This window comes from Passer montanus, unplaced genomic scaffold (assembly GCF_014805655.1).
Source record: "Passer montanus isolate IOZ18808 unplaced genomic scaffold, ASM1480565v1 scaffold9, whole genome shotgun sequence".
Lineage (NCBI taxonomy): Eukaryota > Metazoa > Chordata > Aves > Passeriformes > Passeridae > Passer > Passer montanus.
In genome coordinates this window covers 10,746,927-10,765,700 of record NW_024374367.1, presented here as the reverse complement: position 1 = coordinate 10,765,700, position 18,774 = coordinate 10,746,927, and the positions used below count along the sequence as shown (strand labels likewise).

The 18,774-nt window shown below is 46.1% G+C and overlaps 1 protein-coding gene across 8 annotated transcripts in view; it reads left to right on the top strand.

The window, feature by feature from the left end:
• The window catches only part of ADAMTS9 (ADAM metallopeptidase with thrombospondin type 1 motif 9), a 79,854-nt gene that overhangs the window by 28,788 nt on the left and 32,292 nt on the right, over positions 1–18,774 (top strand). For all 8 annotated transcript variants that reach the window (XR_005630404.1, XM_039734078.1, XM_039734082.1 and 5 more), the window contains 16 exons: positions 1,359–1,540; positions 1,641–1,777; positions 2,823–2,940; positions 3,205–3,300; positions 5,811–5,977; positions 6,086–6,215; positions 6,815–6,941; positions 8,555–8,765; positions 9,481–9,645; positions 10,763–10,927; positions 11,795–11,914; positions 13,690–13,794; positions 14,055–14,222; positions 14,400–14,684; positions 15,338–15,499; positions 16,075–16,251. Coding sequence is in view for 7 of the 8 variants with exons in the window: in XM_039734078.1 (XP_039590012.1) it covers positions 1,359–1,540; positions 1,641–1,777; positions 2,823–2,940; positions 3,205–3,300; positions 5,811–5,977; positions 6,086–6,215; positions 6,815–6,941; positions 8,555–8,765; positions 9,481–9,645; positions 10,763–10,927; positions 11,795–11,914; positions 13,690–13,794; positions 14,055–14,222; positions 14,400–14,684; positions 15,338–15,499; positions 16,075–16,251 (2,515 nt within the window). In the remaining variant the exon portion in view is untranslated. The remainder of the gene's footprint in view (positions 1–1,358; positions 1,541–1,640; positions 1,778–2,822; positions 2,941–3,204; positions 3,301–5,810; positions 5,978–6,085; positions 6,216–6,814; positions 6,942–8,554; positions 8,766–9,480; positions 9,646–10,762; positions 10,928–11,794; positions 11,915–13,689; positions 13,795–14,054; positions 14,223–14,399; positions 14,685–15,337; positions 15,500–16,074; positions 16,252–18,774) is intronic.

The following is an 18,774-nucleotide window of genomic DNA, read 5'->3' as shown; positions in this document are numbered from 1 at the left end:
GTCACAAAGAATTGTCAAGCATAACAGTGAAGAATTGTTATTTGTGGGAGAAATGGCACTGCTGGGCTTCCTGAGTGGTAGAGGTGCAGAGATGCTAAAAAATTCTGTTCAGCTGCAGGAACTTGTGGACTCACTGTTTGTAGAGACCACTGTGCAGGTGCAGGAGGGTGCCATCTCTTTTGTTAGAGGTGCTGGCTGCATGCAACATGGTGAACACCTCTGTTCTGATGACGGGGGTGGCTCCTATTTATCACTCATTCATCTGCATCTTGAAGGGTTCTCCAAGTGTGAAGACCTTGTGTGTGTTCCTTCCCAACGGAGCTCCAAGGGAAGGAGCATTCTGCCAGCATCCCTGGGGCACTGATGGGCACCTGGTCCCCAGGCAAGGCAGAGCTGATCCTGAAGAGCAGTCCTGGAAGGCAGGAGTTGTGAATGCACAGTTGTTGGAGCCTGGCAAGTCACTCTTCTGACTGCACTTTTGTTAGTGCAGGCGTTCATTTTTTGGGGGTAGGTAGAAGATGTAGATTTTGTGGTTATTTTGATGTGCAGTTCATTCTTGCACCACTGCTGGCAGCAGATGAAATGGGAGAGGCTCTTTCAGTCCCCAGAGTGATGTTCTCTGACAACGGCTTCATCTGCATATGAGAAAAATAGTTTTATGACTACAGCCCTGAATCTGTGAGTCAGGAAATTTAAAATTATAGCTTCTCCTAGGCTTATCCTCTGGGTTTTATGTGGCTTGGATGGGATCTCTCTTCCCAGTTTATACCAGTGTCATCCTGCTATAAAATGGGGGAGAGTTATTTATTGGCTGGTTTTGGTGCTTTGTGGAATATATTGAGGTAAAGTTGTTTCAAAGTGCTCAGCATGGCCATTTTTAACATTTGGGGCTAGAAATCCTGAGGAAGTAAATGCTGCCTGACCTTTCAGCCTCTGCAGGGAAGAAAGCCTTTTCTCCTGTAATGTTTAGTTATTTGCAACCCACTAGATCAAAGGCAAATTATCAGCCACAAAATCCATAGGACTGATGGGGTTGTAAGGAAACATGGGCCTGAGTGGGATCCTTCAATGTGAAAATAAATCCTCAGGTGGGGAGAAGATGTTGGTCTTCCTTTCTGGTTTGTCTCACTACTATGGCATCCATCAGAAAGCAAATATTCTCATTTTCATCTGATTTTATTGCATATGTGGGATTTTTATGTTAGACACCAGCGTAGCATTTCCTGATTGTCATCTGGGGGTATTAAAGATATGCAGAAAGATAGAGCCCACAAAATGCTGTTGCAAATCCTGATTGTACTGAACCGGTTGCAGAATTGCAATTGCACCTCATTTCCAGCCTGGTGTTGTCTCTGCAGACCCAAAAACGGTGGGAAGTACTGCGTGGGTCGTCGCATGAAGTTTAAATCCTGCAACACAGAACCCTGCTCGAAGCTGAAGAAGGATTTCCGGGATGAGCAGTGTGCCAACTTTGACGGGACGCACTTCAACATCAACGGGCTGCCCACGAACGTGCGCTGGGTTCCCAAATACAGCGGCAGTAAGTGGCTGGGGGGATGCAGCTCCTGCCTCCTGGAGCGCTGCCTGGGGGTGAGGGTGTTCAGATAACGTGCTCCTGGTGTCCCTCCCTCCCCCCGCAGTCCTGATGAAGGATCGGTGCAAGCTGTTCTGCCGCGTGGCGGGGAGCACGGCCTACTACCAGCTGCAGGACCGCGTCATCGACGGGACGCCCTGCGGCCCCGACACCAACGACATCTGCGTGCAGGGCCTCTGCCGGGTAATCACTGTCCCTCCTCCTCACCCAAGGGCAGCTTGGTGGGCAGGCTGGCGCTTCTGCACCCTGCTCCAGGCAGTAGTTGGCATGGCCTCTTCACTCAGAGGATGGCAGCAGTATCTGCAGGCTCTGTCAGCCCCAAATGGTCTGAAACTTGTGCCAGCCTCCAGATTTGCTGAAGAGCCACACATGGAATCATTGGGTTATTTAGGTTGGAAAAGACCTTTGAGATCAAGTCTAGCCATTAACCCAGCAGTGCCAAGTCCACCATTAAACCATGTCCCCAGGTGCCATATCTACATGTCCTCTGATACTACCAGGGAGGGTGACTCCCACCACTGCCCTGAACAGCCTGTTCCAGTGTTTGACAACTGTTTTGGTGAAGAATTATTTCCTAATATTAAATCTAAACCTCCCCTGTTGAACGTGAGGCTGTTTTCTCTTGTCCTGTTGCTTGTTACCTGTGAAAAGACCCTGACCCCCACCTGGCTACAACTTCCTTTCAGGTAGTTGTAGAGAGTGAGAAAGTCCCTCCTGAGCCTCTTTTTCTCCAGGCTGAGTTCCTTAGCCCCCTCAGCCACTCCTCATCTTAGTCTAGACCATTCACCAGCTCTTCTTGGGACACACTCAAGTGGAACATGTTTGCACATCTGCCCTAAGTTACTGGGGGCTGTGGAATCTCAGCCTAAATCCCAGGCTTCTGTGTTTTGCCCCAGTTCTTCTGATCAGGCCCCAGAGCCCTACATTTCCATTCATGATTGTTCTTACTTTTCTCTATGGGAACAATTGATGCAAGAAATTTTTTCTAGTGAAAGCATTACCTGGTACAAACAGTTGTTCTGGTTCTTGCTTTGTAAAAAAGCCTTTTGTTGTAAAAACTTGTGGGATGGCCACACTCTAAATCAGTGGAAAAATGTGGGGAAGCAAACCAGTTTATCTCACAGCAGCCTTTGCATACACAGCTTTTGTGTGCCTTAATTAGGAGATTTGTCAATGCTGTTCTCATCTGTATTTGCTCAATCTGTTTTTTTCAATTTTTCTCTTAAAGCAAGCTGGATGTGATCATGTCCTGAATTCAAAAGCAAGAAGAGATAAATGTGGTGTTTGTGGTGGGGATAATTCTTCATGCAAAACTGTTGCAGGCACATTTAACACGGTGCATTATGGTAAGAATCTGTTGCTAAAAACTTTATAGTGAAAAAATGTGGGTCTATAAAAGCCATTATGACACTTAATCTACAAAAACACCGATGTAAAACACAAAATCCTTCTAGCTATAGTATATTCCATTTTATAACTATTTATGCTATCCCTAAATGAAAAGTATCAGCTTGTGTAATGTGAGGTAACTTAGCTCATTTCCCTTCCCCTGTAGAAAACAAATCAAGTGCCTGTGTAATAGCCTTGACTTTCTGTTGAATCTTTCCTAGGTTATAACGTTGTGGTTCGCATCCCAGCTGGTGCCACTAATATTGATGTGCGTCAGCACAGTTACTCAGGGAGACCAGAGGATGACAACTACCTGGGTGAGTTGTACTCCTTACTTCACTCCAGAAATCTGCCTGGTTGTGGTGATGTATCTACTGGCAGTTCTCCGCTAGGGAGGTTGAAGAATTAATTTGAGGGAGGTGTTTTCTTGGTGAGAATTTTTCTACCTCTGCCAAACATTCAGCCTTATCTTCTTTTTTTTTTTTTTTTTTTTTTTTTTTTTTGTTCATGCCATCCTAGTTGCAAAGTTTGGGAGGTTCACCAATTATAAGAAATACTCCCTTAGGGTGTGTCTAGGGCTGTGAAGGATTGTTGAGCCTGGGTGGGAGCTGAGGGACAAAGCTGGGAACCAAACAGGATTCTGAGCTCTGCTGGAGTCTCCTCACTGCAACTTTATCTCTGCTGTCACCATGCTTTGGTTGGTGCAATGTCCTGAAAGATGTTTGTGTAAACACATACAAAGAGAAATTATTTTCTATTCTTCTGAGAATAATAATTCTGATTTTGGTTAGTGAGGCCTTCTTGTCCCTCCCTGACAGTGATATGTAACTGTAAAGAAATACTCTGCACCAAAGATGTTGGTTTGATTTAAACCTAACAGTAACTTGGCCTTTGGCTGTTGGAATTTCATAATCACTGTTCTCTCTAATCTGTGGGTGCTTTAGAGGCAGATGAAAATGCTTGTTATGCTGTGTTAGACCACTGTGCTACATGCACATGTATGCTGTTAGCATGGTCATGAGTGTCTTTCCCACCATGATCACTGACTCACCCCCTAGATAGTTTGGGCTCAATAGCAGAGATACCACAAATGAACATCACAACTGATGTTACACTTCCCAGCTGAAGGCTGATTTTACCATTAAGTCCTGTCAAAGTCTCTGATCCTTCTCTTTTGCACAACCTGTGCCTTGCACCACCAGCTGTGTTCCAGGAGCACAGGGTCCTGTACTTACATCTTTGAACAGGGCACTTCATCTTGTTCTATCTCACCAAGTTCCTGTAACTAGGTGTGTTAAAAAGGGGAGCTGGCTGGTGGCCCCTAGCCCATCAAAGGTGTAAGGACTCATTTGAGAAACAAGTAGCAGAGACTACCATGCACCAAAGGGAGGCAGTGCTGACAGCCTTGGCTGTTGCTCTGAAATGCCATCCATGTGCTGGATCCTTCACTGAGACAAAATTTGAGGTGGTGCAGCATGAATGCACATCAGCACCAAAAAGTGTTACTGAGGTCTCAGTTTTCTGTCTTGGAGAGGGAGCCAAATTTTATTTTTCCTCTTTCCTGGGAAAAACAATCCTCCCTATGTTACGCCTATTCAAACTGGTTCACCCCAGAAGGAGCCCCAAACTTCTCAGCTCTTCTTGGAGGGCCTTTAATCTTCTTGGGAAACAATGAAGTCAAATCTTCTTTAATGTTGCTTTAATATTGCTGGGAAAGCATCTCTTCACATTAGGCCTGACTGGAAGCAAATGAGAAGTGTGCATGTGTCCACTTACTTTGCAGCTCACTGAGTGTGAAATCTTGGGCCCTCGGTTACTGTGAACCTTGTAGTTGCTTAACAATTTAGGAGGAATTTGATGTTGTCATCAAGTCCAAGATGTACCTACTGTTATAGGAGATATAGTAAAAGAGAAGTAATCCTTTAATGAGTTTTACTACTGCCTAATGACATTAAAACCTCTGAAGTGTGAAACTTGGTTGAGTGTAGCCTCTGCTTTGTGAGGTTTTCTCCATCTATGTCTTTTTGCTACTAAGCAGTGTTTTGCTTCATTATCTCTCCTGATTTGATGGAAAAACCTTCCCTTTGGTGTTTTGGTGTTTAGCTTTTTCAGTACAGAGGCTTTTTAGTAACATAGCTGTGATGGGTGAAATGGTGGGGAAACTAACTTAGGAAATTAGCTACATAATCGCATTAGTGTGAAGTTGTGCAGCAGACTGCTGTTTTCAGGAAACTGTTCCTTTTATAAAGCATTTAGGCTTTAAGCTGCCAGTGCTCTCACATACCTTAAGATTTGGAATAATAAAAAGTATGGGGGGAGGAGGGAAAGGGAGACAAAGGGGGAGATACTGACCAAACTCCCTGTGATTATATACTAGAAAATTATGTTTAGGTAATTAGAGTGCATACATTTACCTTAAGAACACACCTGGAAACACCAGGGAGGATACCTATCCACACAGCTCATAGAAAGTTTGGACAGGATTATTTTTGTGGTATATGTGGGGATACAGCCTATGTGTGCTCCTTGCAGCAGCCAGCCCAGAATGCCTTTTGGATACCTCTGCATTTGGTTATAGATGAACTGTTTAGCAACAACTTCAGGAATGCAGCCTTCATTTTTAGGAGGCTTTCCAGTGGAAAAAGGAGAAGGCAGAATGTCTGCAAGAGCTCTGCTGCTCACTTTACATCCTTACTGTCTGAGAGTGCCAGTGGGCTTTTCTCCCCAACCCCCCAGAGAAAGGAGCACTGAGAGCACATGACCCACATTGTAATGTATGTATGAGTTAATTCTGCCTCTTTAGTTCTTGTTTTTTGCACCTATGCAGCCTTATCTAACAGTCAAGGAGACTTTATATTAAATGGAGACTTTGTCGTCAGTATGTTTAAAAGGGAAATCAAAGTTGGGAATGCTGTGATCGAATACAGTGGCTCCGATAATACTGTTGAAAGGATTAATTCTACAGATCGGATTGAGCAAGAAATAACACTTCAGGTGAAGTATATGTTGTGTGTATGGACACGTCTGCCCAGCATTGTTGGACTGAAAACAGTGGGCAATGATATCTGTTGGTTTACTCTGCTTCATTTTTCTTCCTCTCAGGTTTTATCAGTGGGCAATTTGTACAATCCTGACGTTCGTTACACATTCAATATCCCTATTGAGGACAAACCTCAGCAGTTTTACTGGAATGAGCATGGCCCATGGCAGCCCTGCAGTAAGCTCTGCCAAGGTGGGTGCTTGGGAAGCATAGTTTTGTCCTGGATTTCATTTGGGGTGTGGGGACTGCTGTCAGATACCTCTTCAGTAAGCTCTGCCAAGGTGGGTGCTTGGGAAGCATAGTTTTGTCCTGGATTCATTTGGGGTCTGGGCACTGCTGTCAGATCCCTCTCTGTTTGATTTCTTTGAGATTCTCTTCCTGTGGGTACGATTGTTTCCCTGGTCTGCAGTGGAGGGTAACATCCTACAAGGTGCTTCTGGGTTTCAGAGCAGGGCACCTTACACCCTCTCCCAGCCAGGTGAGCCACACAACCTGGTTTGCAGGTAAGGAAGTTGAAGCACAGAAAATGAGGCGTTTCCTAAGGCTGGCCACCCTGCTAAATACTCAGAGCCCATCCTTATGGGGGTACTGCAGCTCTCTGCCTGTGTCCATCCCATGTGCAATAAACCCCTTCTGCTCTGCTTAGTCTTAAACCCCCTCCCTGTTTCTGACAGAGGTAGAAAAGCACACCTAAACATCTCTGAAATACTACTGTGAAAGCTGTAAGAGAAATAACTGAACTGATCACTTTGCTGCATGACTCAAACCAAGTGCTGGTTTTCTCTCTGCAGGAGAACGAAAAAGGAAGCCTGTGTGTAAGAGAGAGTCAGATCAGCTCACAGTGTCAGACCAGAGATGCGATCGAATTCCCCAGCCCGACCCCAGCACTGAGCCTTGTAACACAGAATGTGAATTAAGGTGCACTGTGCTCAGCCATGTATATAAATAACATTGTGTACTTATTATTTACTCCTCTTTCCTTTTGCTTCTCACCCTAATTCCTTTTCTCACCAGCCTGTATTAGATTTTGAAAAAGAAAAGGACTGGTAGTTGCCTCTTTGTCAACCAAGAGGGATTGTCATCTACCAGTGGTGTTTTGAAAAGCACTTTTCAAGGTTTTTACATTTCTCTTGCTGGATTCAATTAGAGCTAACTATGACAAAAATTCTCTAATGTTGAAAAATCTCCCGGTGCAGTACAGAGCCTGAAATTTGCATCTGTCTGGATCAGAAATGCTCAGCACCATTCTACATACAGCCTGCAAAGAGGGAAAAACATAGCTAAGACTTGGATTTATCGCTGTTTATTTAAAGCAAAGAATAGGCTTAAGTGTAGAATGGGTTTGGGGCTGTCCCCAGACAATTCTTGGCAAGCTGGAATTGATGGAGCACAGTCTAAATCATCACAACCCATTTTCCTTTAAAAAGCAATCTGTTTTCCTTCCTGGGGCTTAAATGTGGTGGCATTAAGCGTCTGCTGGTGAAGCAATTCAGACGGCCGAGCTTCCCGAGGGGTTTCTCCAGCGCTGTTAAACCGGGGCTGTGCAGGGGCTGTGCGGGGCCGGGTTGTCGCGGTAACAGCTGTTGCCATTGCAACAGGTTGGAAACTTGAGAAGGGCAAAGCAGGAGTCTGAAAAGCATGCAAGGATGTGAGGCTCCCACCAGTCAGGAGCTATTGATTCCAAATCCCCTTGATCTTATTCTTCTCTGGGCTGTGATAGAGTTTGCTCTCTTGGCTTGGGAGTGGGGCTCTGTGCTCCCTGTACAGGCACAGGCAGCAGCCTGAGGATGTCCAGGACCCCTAGAGGATGTCAGTGCCTCCTTCCCCAGAAGCCACCCCTGCCAGGGGTGAGGGGCAATGGGCTCCTGTTGGCTTCAGGGTCTCCAGCACTTCCCTGGATCAAGCTTCATGTCCAGCATCTCTTTCCAGAGCTGGGCTGATGTGAAGGAGGAGTGGATCCTCAGGTGGGTCCTTGGGGGCCTCCAGCACCATCCTTGTTGTCCATCTCACAGAGGAGGCAGCAGGGTGGAAATCTGTCAAGAGAAAACACCTCTAATCCCTGCTGACAGAGCTAGGGCTTGAGTATCTTGTAGCAAGTCATTTGCGTGTCCTTTGGAGAGCTGAAACTGTTTTGTGGGTGTCCTTTATTGTGGAACACCTCTCCAGCCAGTGCAGATCATTTTCTGATGCTGTATTTTCCAGTTTTTTAGATGTCGAGGTGGCAAGTACAGGGGAACATGGGGTGGGAAGCTTTCAGAGCACTGTTCCTTGCTTGGCCATGAACTCCCCTTGCCACCTTGGCTGGTCCCACAGGATTACATTACTTTGCTGTCTTTCTTTTGCTTAAGAAAGACCTTCTGACAGTTTCTTCCCTTCAAGCAGCAATGCCAGGTTAATTGTAAGTCCCAAAGCACTGGGAAGTGTGACACAGAGCCAAAACTTCCTGTTCAAGAGCATATATCCCTTATTTCTGTCAAAGCCCCTTGAGCACGTTCCCTGCAGAGCCCTGATGTTTGCTGTCCTCGGCGCAGGTGGCACATCGCGAGGAAGAGCGAGTGCACGGCGCAGTGCGGCCTGGGCTACCGCACCCTGGAGATCTACTGCTCCAAGTACAGCCGGCTGGAGGGCAAGATAGAGAAGGTGGACGACCGCTTCTGCAACAGCCAGGCCAAGCCCAGCACGAGGGAGAAGTGCACTGGGGACTGTAACGTGGGAGGATGGCGGTACTCGGCCTGGACTGAGGTAAGGGATGTGCTGTGGCACGGCGGATGCTGCTCTTTGCACAGGAGTACATTGGGCTGTTTAGGTTGCTAACAGAATATATGTAAAATATGGCCACAGTGGTTCTGCTTTCATTGCTTCCTCTGGAGGACACTCTAGTCTGAATCAGCCTGGTACTCCTTACCTTCCACTGCAATTAATCTATACTTTAAGTATCCATCTTCATTACATGAAGCTCTGCTAGCTGTCTTCTGCCAGCAAGGCCAACACCACTGCCAGGATCTGGGGAGGAAATGTTGCCGTCATCAGAGGACTTTGGAAATTTGTTTCCTTTACACATCTTAGCTTTTGCATGAACAAGAAAATTCCTGAATGCAGGCACCAAGAGATTGACAAGCCTGGGGTTTTCCAGGGAGGGCACATAAAGGGGGGCTGGTCAGAGAGAGTTAATCTCTCTTAAAATGAGAACAAGCAGCAGCTGTTTAGGAGATCTGAAAGGCAACACTTGTAAAAGTAATAATGGGTTTATATTCTTAAATAAATTTGAGAAACACATTGCCATGACATTTTATTAAGCTTAGCAAGATTATCTTTTTAAAGGAATACAAAAAGTAAAAGCCTGTTACTTAAAGTATAAATTATTGTTCTGGAGGTTTCCTGCAGTCACTCCACAGTGACGCAAAGAGTGAGGAGGCAATAGCAGTGGAGTGGCTGACTGGATGTATGTCCTTTGCAGTGCTCCAAGAGCTGCGGTGGGGGCACGCGGCGGCGGCGAGCCATGTGTGTGAACACCTACAACGACGTGCTGGACGACAGCAAGTGCAGCCAGCAGGAGAAGCTGACGGTGCAGCGATGCAGTGACTTCTCGTGCCCGCAGTGGAAAACCGGCGACTGGTCCGAGGTGGGCGCTGGTCACCAGGCTGGGCTCACCCCGCTGGTCCTCCACTCTCAGGGGCTGGTGTCTGCAAAGAGGTGTCTCCATCCCTGCTGGTCTGTCACAGTCTATTTGTGCCTCCTGCTGAAGGTGGCAAGCCTGTGCACAGGGAGGCTTCAGACAGGCAGCAGTGTCATTGGCCTTGTTACCACTGGTCAAGTGGCCACTTTGCTCCCTGCAAAGCCACAGGGGGTTAATATTTCTGCAATCCTGCAGTAATTTGTCCCCAGTTTTTCTGTAGTTCTGCGGTGCATTTGGGAAGAAAAATACCTTCTGCCCTCATTTTCCCTTGAGATTGTCCTCAAGAGCCCTGGCAGCTCTGGCTGTCACTGGAGGGCAGGATTGCACCCTGCTGATGTTTTGCTCAGTCTCTTTCTGCTGTTTATTACTGCTTCCACTGCTGGTGGTGTTTTTTGCAATGCAACAAAACTATCTTGATAGGTTTGTCTCTGCAGCAGAACTGGGGGTCCTGGAGAGCAGTCTTCAAAGGGTGTTCATCATCATTGTTGCCAAATTTTCTTGTTTCTGTGAGTCATATTCTTTTAGGGCATAATGCAAGCAATTAAATGGGAACAGGGATTGTTTTCTACCAGACGTGATAGAAATCTTCTGATTCGAGCTGGTGGCAGTCCAAGCCACGCCAGGGCAGTGGAAGAAGTGCTCACAGCCTGCAGAAGCCAAGACCCTTAAAATGCACACTCAGAACAAGTTTTTTAGAAACACCCTGTTGTGCACAGCTAAAACCCCACAGGGCAGTGCTGTGCCTTTGCCTTGTGTCTCACAGCTGCTGGAAGTCAAGAGCCTTTGTGGTCTCACTTTGCTCATGCTGAAGGATTCTAGCCTGTGCTCTCCATGATCCAGCCCCTTCTCTAGACCAGCTCCTGAGAGCAATCTTCTTGTTGACAAGACACTCCCCTGTCTTCCAGGACATGCTGATGTTAGCTAAAGAGCTGCACTTCAGCACCAGGATTTTTTTAAGCAGCGGTTGCTGTAGATCTCCAGGTTTATTTTCCAGTTCCAGGGCAGGTGCTGAGCTGGCAGTGCATCCCCAGCAGCAGCTGAGCTTGCACTTTTCTCCTCACAGTGTTTGGTCACCTGTGGAAAAGGGCACAAGCACCGCCAGACGTGGTGCCAGTTTGGAGAAGATCGATTGAACGACAGGTTTTGTGACCCCAAGACGAAGCCGGAGTCGGTGCAGATGTGCCAGCAGCAGGAGTGTGCCTCGTGGCAAGTGGGGCCATGGGGACAGGTACCACACAGCCCCACAGGGCTCCTGGCTGGGGGGACGTGGATAAGGGTGGCTGGGGCTGGGCACTGCCCTTTCATCCAAATTCAGCAGCATAACTGTGTTAATTGATGTGCACACCAAAGCAGCCCTCTGTTTGCTTGGGTTCAGTGGATAGGCAGCAATAACAGTACCTGCCCTTTGTGCTAAATTTAATCTCTGTCATACTGAATTGGCCATGATTTTTTTAAAAAGGGGTTTCCAAGGTTACGCTCCTAAATTCATATTTAGGCACATAAATACATGCCCTAATTTTCACAGAAAAGCTGCTCACGTTGAATAACTGTTGTTGCTTTTAATGTTTTCCAGTTTCTGGGTTAGTGAGGGGGTTTTTCTGTTAAAATACAAGTTACTTATTCCTCCCAGAGTGTTCTGGCATCTGCTTTTTCACAAAGCTGTTAGCTCTTGACTTAAAAAACAGCAACAAACCCAGACGAGTTGTCCCAGTCAGACATATTTCCCATCAGTAAAATTATTCATTAGCTGCTCGTGCTACCATGAGGCTGAGCAACCAGTTTTAAAGAAGGATAGCATACAGGTTCTACCAGACTCTGATTCTAATGTGTGCAGCAAAGTAAATCATTTCAGTGCTTCACCTTCCTTCCTAAGGAAACAAGTGAAGCGTGCAAGGCACTGGTGGCTGCAGCGAGTTAAAACTTTGACCTAATTTAAAGCTGAAATGCATGAAGTGGAGAGAAACCAGAAGGGAAACTGTCATTCATTTTTGCTACTCATTCTATGTGCCTAAACAGAGACTGGGATAATTAATACTTTCTAAGCAAAGCACCTACTCAGACTCAGTGCTCTTTTCTCCCATCTGTCTTTTCCCAGTGTACTGTGACTTGTGGCCAAGGCTACCAGATGAGAGCAGTGAAGTGTGTTGTGGGCACCTACGTGTCAGTGGTGGATGATAATGAGTGTAATGCTGCAACCAGGCCTACAGATACCCAGGTAAATCCTGCTCTCTTGTCTCCATCTCTTCCCACTGTGTGTATAGAGGCTTCCAGGCTACAGGTTCAGGGGACATCTTGCTGCAGCAAAGCTTTGCCCTGCCAGCCCTGCAGAGCAGTACCTTGGGCTGCTTATGGTTGTTGGAAAGATGCAGCACAGCACCCTGCATGGTAGAAATGGGATAGATAAGCTGTATTCAGGGAGTTCCCATCCAGATCCTCTCCATGTGGTTCACTGTACACTCTGAAGCACCAGATGGCCAGAAAGGCAATAGACAACCTATGAGGGTATCAGGACTTTGTGGGTGAAGATTAATTACCTTTGCTTATGGTTTATATCTATGGAGCTCTAGTCATGCAATGGGATGTGAGGGTGTGTTCAGATGCAGCACTAAAGCTGGACTTTTAAGAGCTCATAGGCTAAAAAATGTGCAGTGGATGAATCTGGGATAACAACAAGAGGCCTCAAGGTTCAGACATATTTACTGGCCTCAGAGGTTCAGGTTTTGACACAGCGGACACCTCCTTTGGCTTGCATGGAGTCGTGGAGCAAGGCTGCAGTCTGCAGCAAGACTGTTGCTGTAGCCCCTCACCACAAATGATGGTGAGAGGCCATAGTTTCTTGTCTGCTGTGTGTGACAATGTAATGTTTGTGACAGCTGCAGTTCTAGACATGTCCTCCATGGCCAGATAAATTGAGGAATGTTGCACACCCTTTGCAAATTTGCTGAAGAGGCTTTCCATGCTGTGTACTTGGAAGCAAACATGTAAATTCCCATTTCAAGCAGAGGATATGTCCAAGGTGTCTGGATGAGCTGAATTAAACAGAACGTTACCATCTATCTGTCATCTAGGAGAACTGTAGTGCTCATGCCCTGTGCAGCTTCAGTGTGCATGAATTCACAGAGTTTAACCAAGGCCACAACATCTGGGAAAGAGCCGTTTTTCTCATGTATGGAGACCAGTTGCACTACAGTCAAGGGGTAACAAACCCACCTGTCATCAGCCATCATTTGGCATGCATGCCTCCAGCATAATTATGTGAAATCACAGCAAAACAGAAATTGGGTTTGCCATTTGTCAGAAGCTGCTCTCCCCCTCATAGGGACAATCACCCTTAATTTTCTTTTTGGCAAGGACTACTCAATGGAGTAAAGTAATGGATATTCATAACTTCTGGCACCAGACCTCCTGGGAGGTCCAGACAGGACCAGAGCCCTCCTGTGAGGCACTGTACAAAGACTGAGCAGAATGACACGTCTGTCCCCAAAACCTCACATTGCTTGGTGTGTGGTGGAGATCAGCACATGGATATAAGTGATCTGGTGGGCTGCAGGGAATCAAAGGGCTGCAATCAGCAGCATAACCTTTATTGTGTGGGCTGCAGGTCTCACAATGAAGGAAGGGAGATAAAGTTGCTGTTTTGCAGATGCATGTTCATGCCAGAACCCTTAATGAACTTTCATCTTTTGCCTCAAAAACATCTGGTTTTTATGCATGGAGATGGCACATGGTTATGGGGATCCCTATTGTAGAGTTCCTAGTAAGTCAAAAGTCCACATACGGTTCTGCATATGAAGGCCCCAGGATACTGATGCTGAGTTTTGCTGATTCACCAAGGGGATTTAGGGAGGAAGCCGCCTGCACAACGTGTGCAGGTCACGGACTTTCAAGATGTTGTGTGTTCTTCATAATTACATTGAAGAGGAGGTGGTTTAATCAAAACATCTGCAAATTCTTTATATCTTGCTTTTCCCCTGTGTATTTCCTGTACAGGACTGCGAAATAGCTGTATGTCCTTCCCATCCAAACAGTCCTGAAGCCCAGAGAGCCATATCAGGCATTCACAGGACACAGTGGAGATTTGGATCCTGGACACCGGTAAGCACACATCAGAATACTTTCAGGATTATTTTACAGTAGACAATGATATTTTTAAGCGCATGTGCCCAGCTTTTCATTACAAAGTCCTTTGAGATTTGGATCCTGGACACCGGTAAGCACACATCAGAATACTTTCAGGATTATTTTACAGTAGACAATGTGATATTTTTAAGCGCATATGCCCAACTTTTCATTACAAAGTCCTTGCAATGTATGTCAGGCAACTTCTTAGTGGAGTGCTCTTTGCTCTTCCCTAGTGCTCTGCTACATGTGGGAAGGGAACCCGGATGAGATACGTCAGCTGCCGGGATGACCAGGGCTCTGTGGCTGATGAGTCAGCTTGTTTCCACCTTCCAAAGCCATCAGCCACAGAAATGTGCACCGTGACACCGTGCGGGCAGTGGAAGGCCTTGGAGTGGAGCTCTGTAAGCATCACGCTGTCTCTTGCAAGAGACCTCATTGCTGGAAATGTGCTTCATTAATCTGTCGCACTTGCCCTTATATAAGTGAGGTTATTTGGGTTTTCTGCTGTTCATTATTAGCAAGAGCTGGTTTACAAAACTGGAAATGTGACCGTGTCTCCTTTTCCCACTGTAATGCAGTGCTCGGTGACTTGTGGTCAAGGTAAGGCAACGCGACAAGTGATCTGCATCAATTACAGTGACCAGCTGGTGGATAGGAGCGAGTGTGACCCAGACGACCTCCCTGCCACCGAGCAAGACTGCTCCATGTCTCCTTGTCATCCAAACAGCCATGACTACGGCAGGCCCATCCCCCCTTTCCTCTATCCGGATCATCGCCTCAAGCCGCACCCTGGGGGCAGCCCAAACCGAAACCGTGCACATATTCCAGGAGGCAATCAGTGGAGGATTGGCCCCTGGGGTGCTGTAAGTGCCCTGATTCTCTTATTCCTGGGTTTTGTTGGGTTTTGTTTCTTTCCCAAGCTAATCCATGTTTTCTTAAAGTCAGCACAAAGGGAAAAGAGAGAGGGACCTTTCTCCCCACTTTCTACTCTCTGCTCACACAAGCAAGTGTTGAAGAAGGGCTCAGGCATCGCTTGTCAACCTCTCATACCTTTTATCTCCAAGACAGTCTAGGCAGAAAGCTGACAGCATCATTTTCCATGAGGCAGAGGCCGACCTCTCCTTCTTGGCTGTCTCCTGGGGCATTTACAGCTGTGCAGGGTTGTTGCCAAAGCACAGCAGAGCCTCGATGCTGGCTTGTCTCACTGCAAACTGTATGCAATGCTTTATCATAGACATATGGAAGTCTCTAAAGAGAATTTAGCACAAATGGGATGTCAGACACTGCAGAAGGGATTACTCACCTGCTTAAAACTAGGCTGGTGTTTGCTTTGCTTAGTCAGCACCTAAGTCATTGCACTGCTATTAGCAATAGCTGGGTTTTGAAGTTTAATAATGCCTGTTAGATGTATTAAACTTCTAGCAGTGCATTCCCACGGTGCAAGGCACTGGGAAGGAGCTGGGAATGCAAACCTATTCCTGGACTCAATGAAGCTGTGGGCAATTGTGTCTTCCAGTGCTCTAGCACATGTGCGGGGGGGTTCCAGCGGCGAGTCGTGGTGTGCCAGGATGAAAATGGATACACTGCAAATAACTGCGATGAGAAAAGCAAACCCATGGAGCAGAGATCGTGCGAATCTGGCCCCTGCCCTCAGTGGGCCTATGGCAACTGGGGAGAGGTGAGTGCACCATCCATCTGGGCTCCCTGCCCAGGGCAAGACTTTCATTAGCAGGTGGCTTAAAATTTGGGAGAAGAGAGGGGTATTGTGGTGACATTTATTAGAAGGGTTGGAACTTGAAGGGCAGCCTCTGATAAATGAGTGAATGCAAGCAATTGTTGGGTGGTGTTTTCATTTCCATTTGTCATGGGAAAACTTTCTTTCCAAGCAAAACTCAAGTTTTACAAAACTGAAAATTTTTTTTTAAGAGAAGTCTAGTTTAACTGAAGGCCTTATTTTGATAAAATCACTGCTTCCTTTTGAAAATTAATTTGAGATGAGCAATTGTAGATGTAAACCTCCATTACACATTGAGTCGGGCAATATCATAGTGGAGCAGCATGAGCAGCTTTAGGGGGAGAGAAGCTGAGGCAGCTGAAGGTCCATCTGAGGCTCACGAGAGGGATTTGGCTGGAGTGGGTTAGTTGGGAACAGAAACTACCATTGTTTTTTTGGGGTGCTAGTGCTTTGGGCAGAAAGTGAGCAGTATTTTGGCTGTCCCAATGGTGATTGCTCTGTCCTTTGCTGACTTGCAGTGCACAAAGCCATGTGGAGCAGGGACAAGGACACGGCTGGTGGTGTGCCAGCGCCCTAATGGAGAAAGGTTCACAGATCTGAGCTGTGAAATCCTTGACAAGCCACCAGACAGAGAGCAGTGCAATGTGCAGGACTGTCCTAGAGATGCTGCCTGGAGTGCTGGTCCTTGGAGCCCGGTACGACCATAAACTCTTTCTCTTTATGAACTGTTTTGTAGATATCCCCTAACAACATTTAATTTGCTTCAAACCAAGGTGCTAATGCTTCATGTCTTAAAACTGCACTTACAGAGGATTATTTACAATATATTCAGAATAACACCTGTTTCAGGAAGGGCTTACATTAGGGGAGCTCTGGTCCTTTAATTTAAAAGGCACTTTCTGCTAAGTAGCAACCTTTGTCCATTTTATTACACTGTGCAAGTGCTGTGCATTATGAATCTTGGTTCTGACTAAGTTTTTTGCATATGGATTTAAACCTGTAATTTAAGCAGTACATTTCCATTGAAGATAAATTGTTCTGCTCTTTAATGGTAATACTGCACTGGGCACCTACTGGTTTAGCAGTGGTGTGTTCTCTGCCAAAGGCAAGAGAAGTGGGGAAAATGTGCTAAATGGCATCAATTCCCAGGCATGTATAAATGTGTATTATAGATATGTGTGCATGTGGGCACATGCCCACACACAGACCTACACAGAAACATGTGCATTCATACCAGTGCTCTATTTCTGTTCCTGTGTATATAATAAGATGTGATGTACAGTGCAAAGGCGCCCGTAAGCTATTCTGGTGCATCTCTCTGGTTCTGGAGAGTGATTGTCTAGCTTGATCTCCAGCTGCTGCTCAATCACTAAACCAGCAAATGATCAGCCAGGTGTTGGAAGGCTTAAAACCCTGGCAGTTTCCCAATAGCAAAATAGTATTTGGAGCAGAGGTGTCTTACTTTGCTCCTTTGCTGCTGGAGGAGTCTGCTACAGAGATGCTCTTGTGAGGACAGAGCAGCCCTGAACCACAGGGTTGGGGTGCTGTTTTGGGTGCCACCCCTTTGCAATTCTCCCTGCCCAGAGCAGCAACCTTTCTATGAACCACCACCAAAGCAAGTGCCACCTGAGGTGCTTCTGGAGCCCTGGAAAACCACAGACCTGTCCATTTTGGAGTGGCCTTCAAACAGATACCTTTATTGTGTATTTTGTTATAAAAGCATTTGAAGACAATTTAAAAAAAAAATATTCAAAAGCACTTTATAGGAAAAGAAAAAAGAGGCCTGTTTTTTAAGGTATTGGACTTCCTCAGTTGTCATAGTTTGGAAAGTCATCTTGCCAAAACCTGCTCTCCTTCTGTGGGTGCTTTCAGTAACACAGATGCCTTCAGTAACGCTCTTCAATATTTTCATCATACCTCAGTGAGTTCTGCAATAGCTTTAAAACTGCTGGACTGGTGTGTATCCGGTGCTTCACCAGTACAAGAGACAGTGCTCTGAACTATTTCATTTGAGGTGCTAATGTACCCCTTGTCCATCAACCTGCCTGGTGCTAAGGAGGAGCAAGGTGAGGTAAGCAGAGGTAGCGATGCGTGTGCTGGCTGCCCTGCAGGATTTGCCAGCTGGGAGGTGCTGCCAACTTTTTTTTTACCTGTGCTGGACCATTTTCAAGAGCCAAAGGTGTGGACGGAGTTGTGTTTCATTCTGGTGTCACTCAGCTTCTTCGTGGCTGTTGAGGAGCAGGCTCCAGGGCTGCATCTGCTTCTCAGGGTGCAGTCCTCTAGTCTGGTGGTTTTCTTTTCACCCAGGAAAAGTTCCCTTGGCTCCACGCTGTTGTGTTAGTCTCAGTGGGTTGTCCTTGCTCTCCTGGGAGCAGATGGGACATCTGGCAGACAGGTGGAGGGCAGGGACACCCTGTCCTGCCTGCAGTGTCTCCTCCCAGCTGGCACAGGGTCACAGCCCTGGGGAAGGGGCTGCAGGGCTGAGCCCCCATCCTTGCCATGAACTGATTTGATTTTTCAGTCTCATTTACCAAGGTTGGGCTCTGACATAGGGGACCCAGAGCTGTTTGAAGACTGAGAAGTATCTCTGGGGTCCCCAGGGCTTCGTGTCCCTCCAGCAGAACACTCCACGTGTATGTCTACCTCGTGCTACTACTGTAGGTAGTAACGGCCAAATTTTTCTCCTTTTGTGTGGTATCACCTGGATTTGCTTTAGCTCTGTCATCAGTTGCAAACATCATTCTGTAGCTGTACATACTTCATCTGTTGGGATGGAGTGTCACTACCATATTTTTTTGGTCACTTTTGAAACAAGAGTATAGTATTAGCTGAAACTTTTCAGCAGTATGGACTTATGTATTTATGTAAAAGTGTATTTATTTTTCCAGTACTGTTATTTAATTTTATATAAATATTGCATACATTTACAATGTTTAATGTTAATGTTGAAAAGTGAAAATTAAAGACAAGTAGAATGTAATCATAAATGAATTTGTATAATGATTTCTTGAGTCTTTTGCTAAATTCAGATCATATACTTAGTTTTGGTAACTTTTGCTAAATTTTCTGAAATGGTTCTGCAATGTTCCATCTTTTATCTGGCTTTCCTTTTACTTGCTTTGTTCTCCAACAGAAATTGTCATTCTCAATGATTAAACAAACACAGTTAAAGGTGTATGAATTACAAAGTTTGGATAACTAATTTATTGCAATCATCT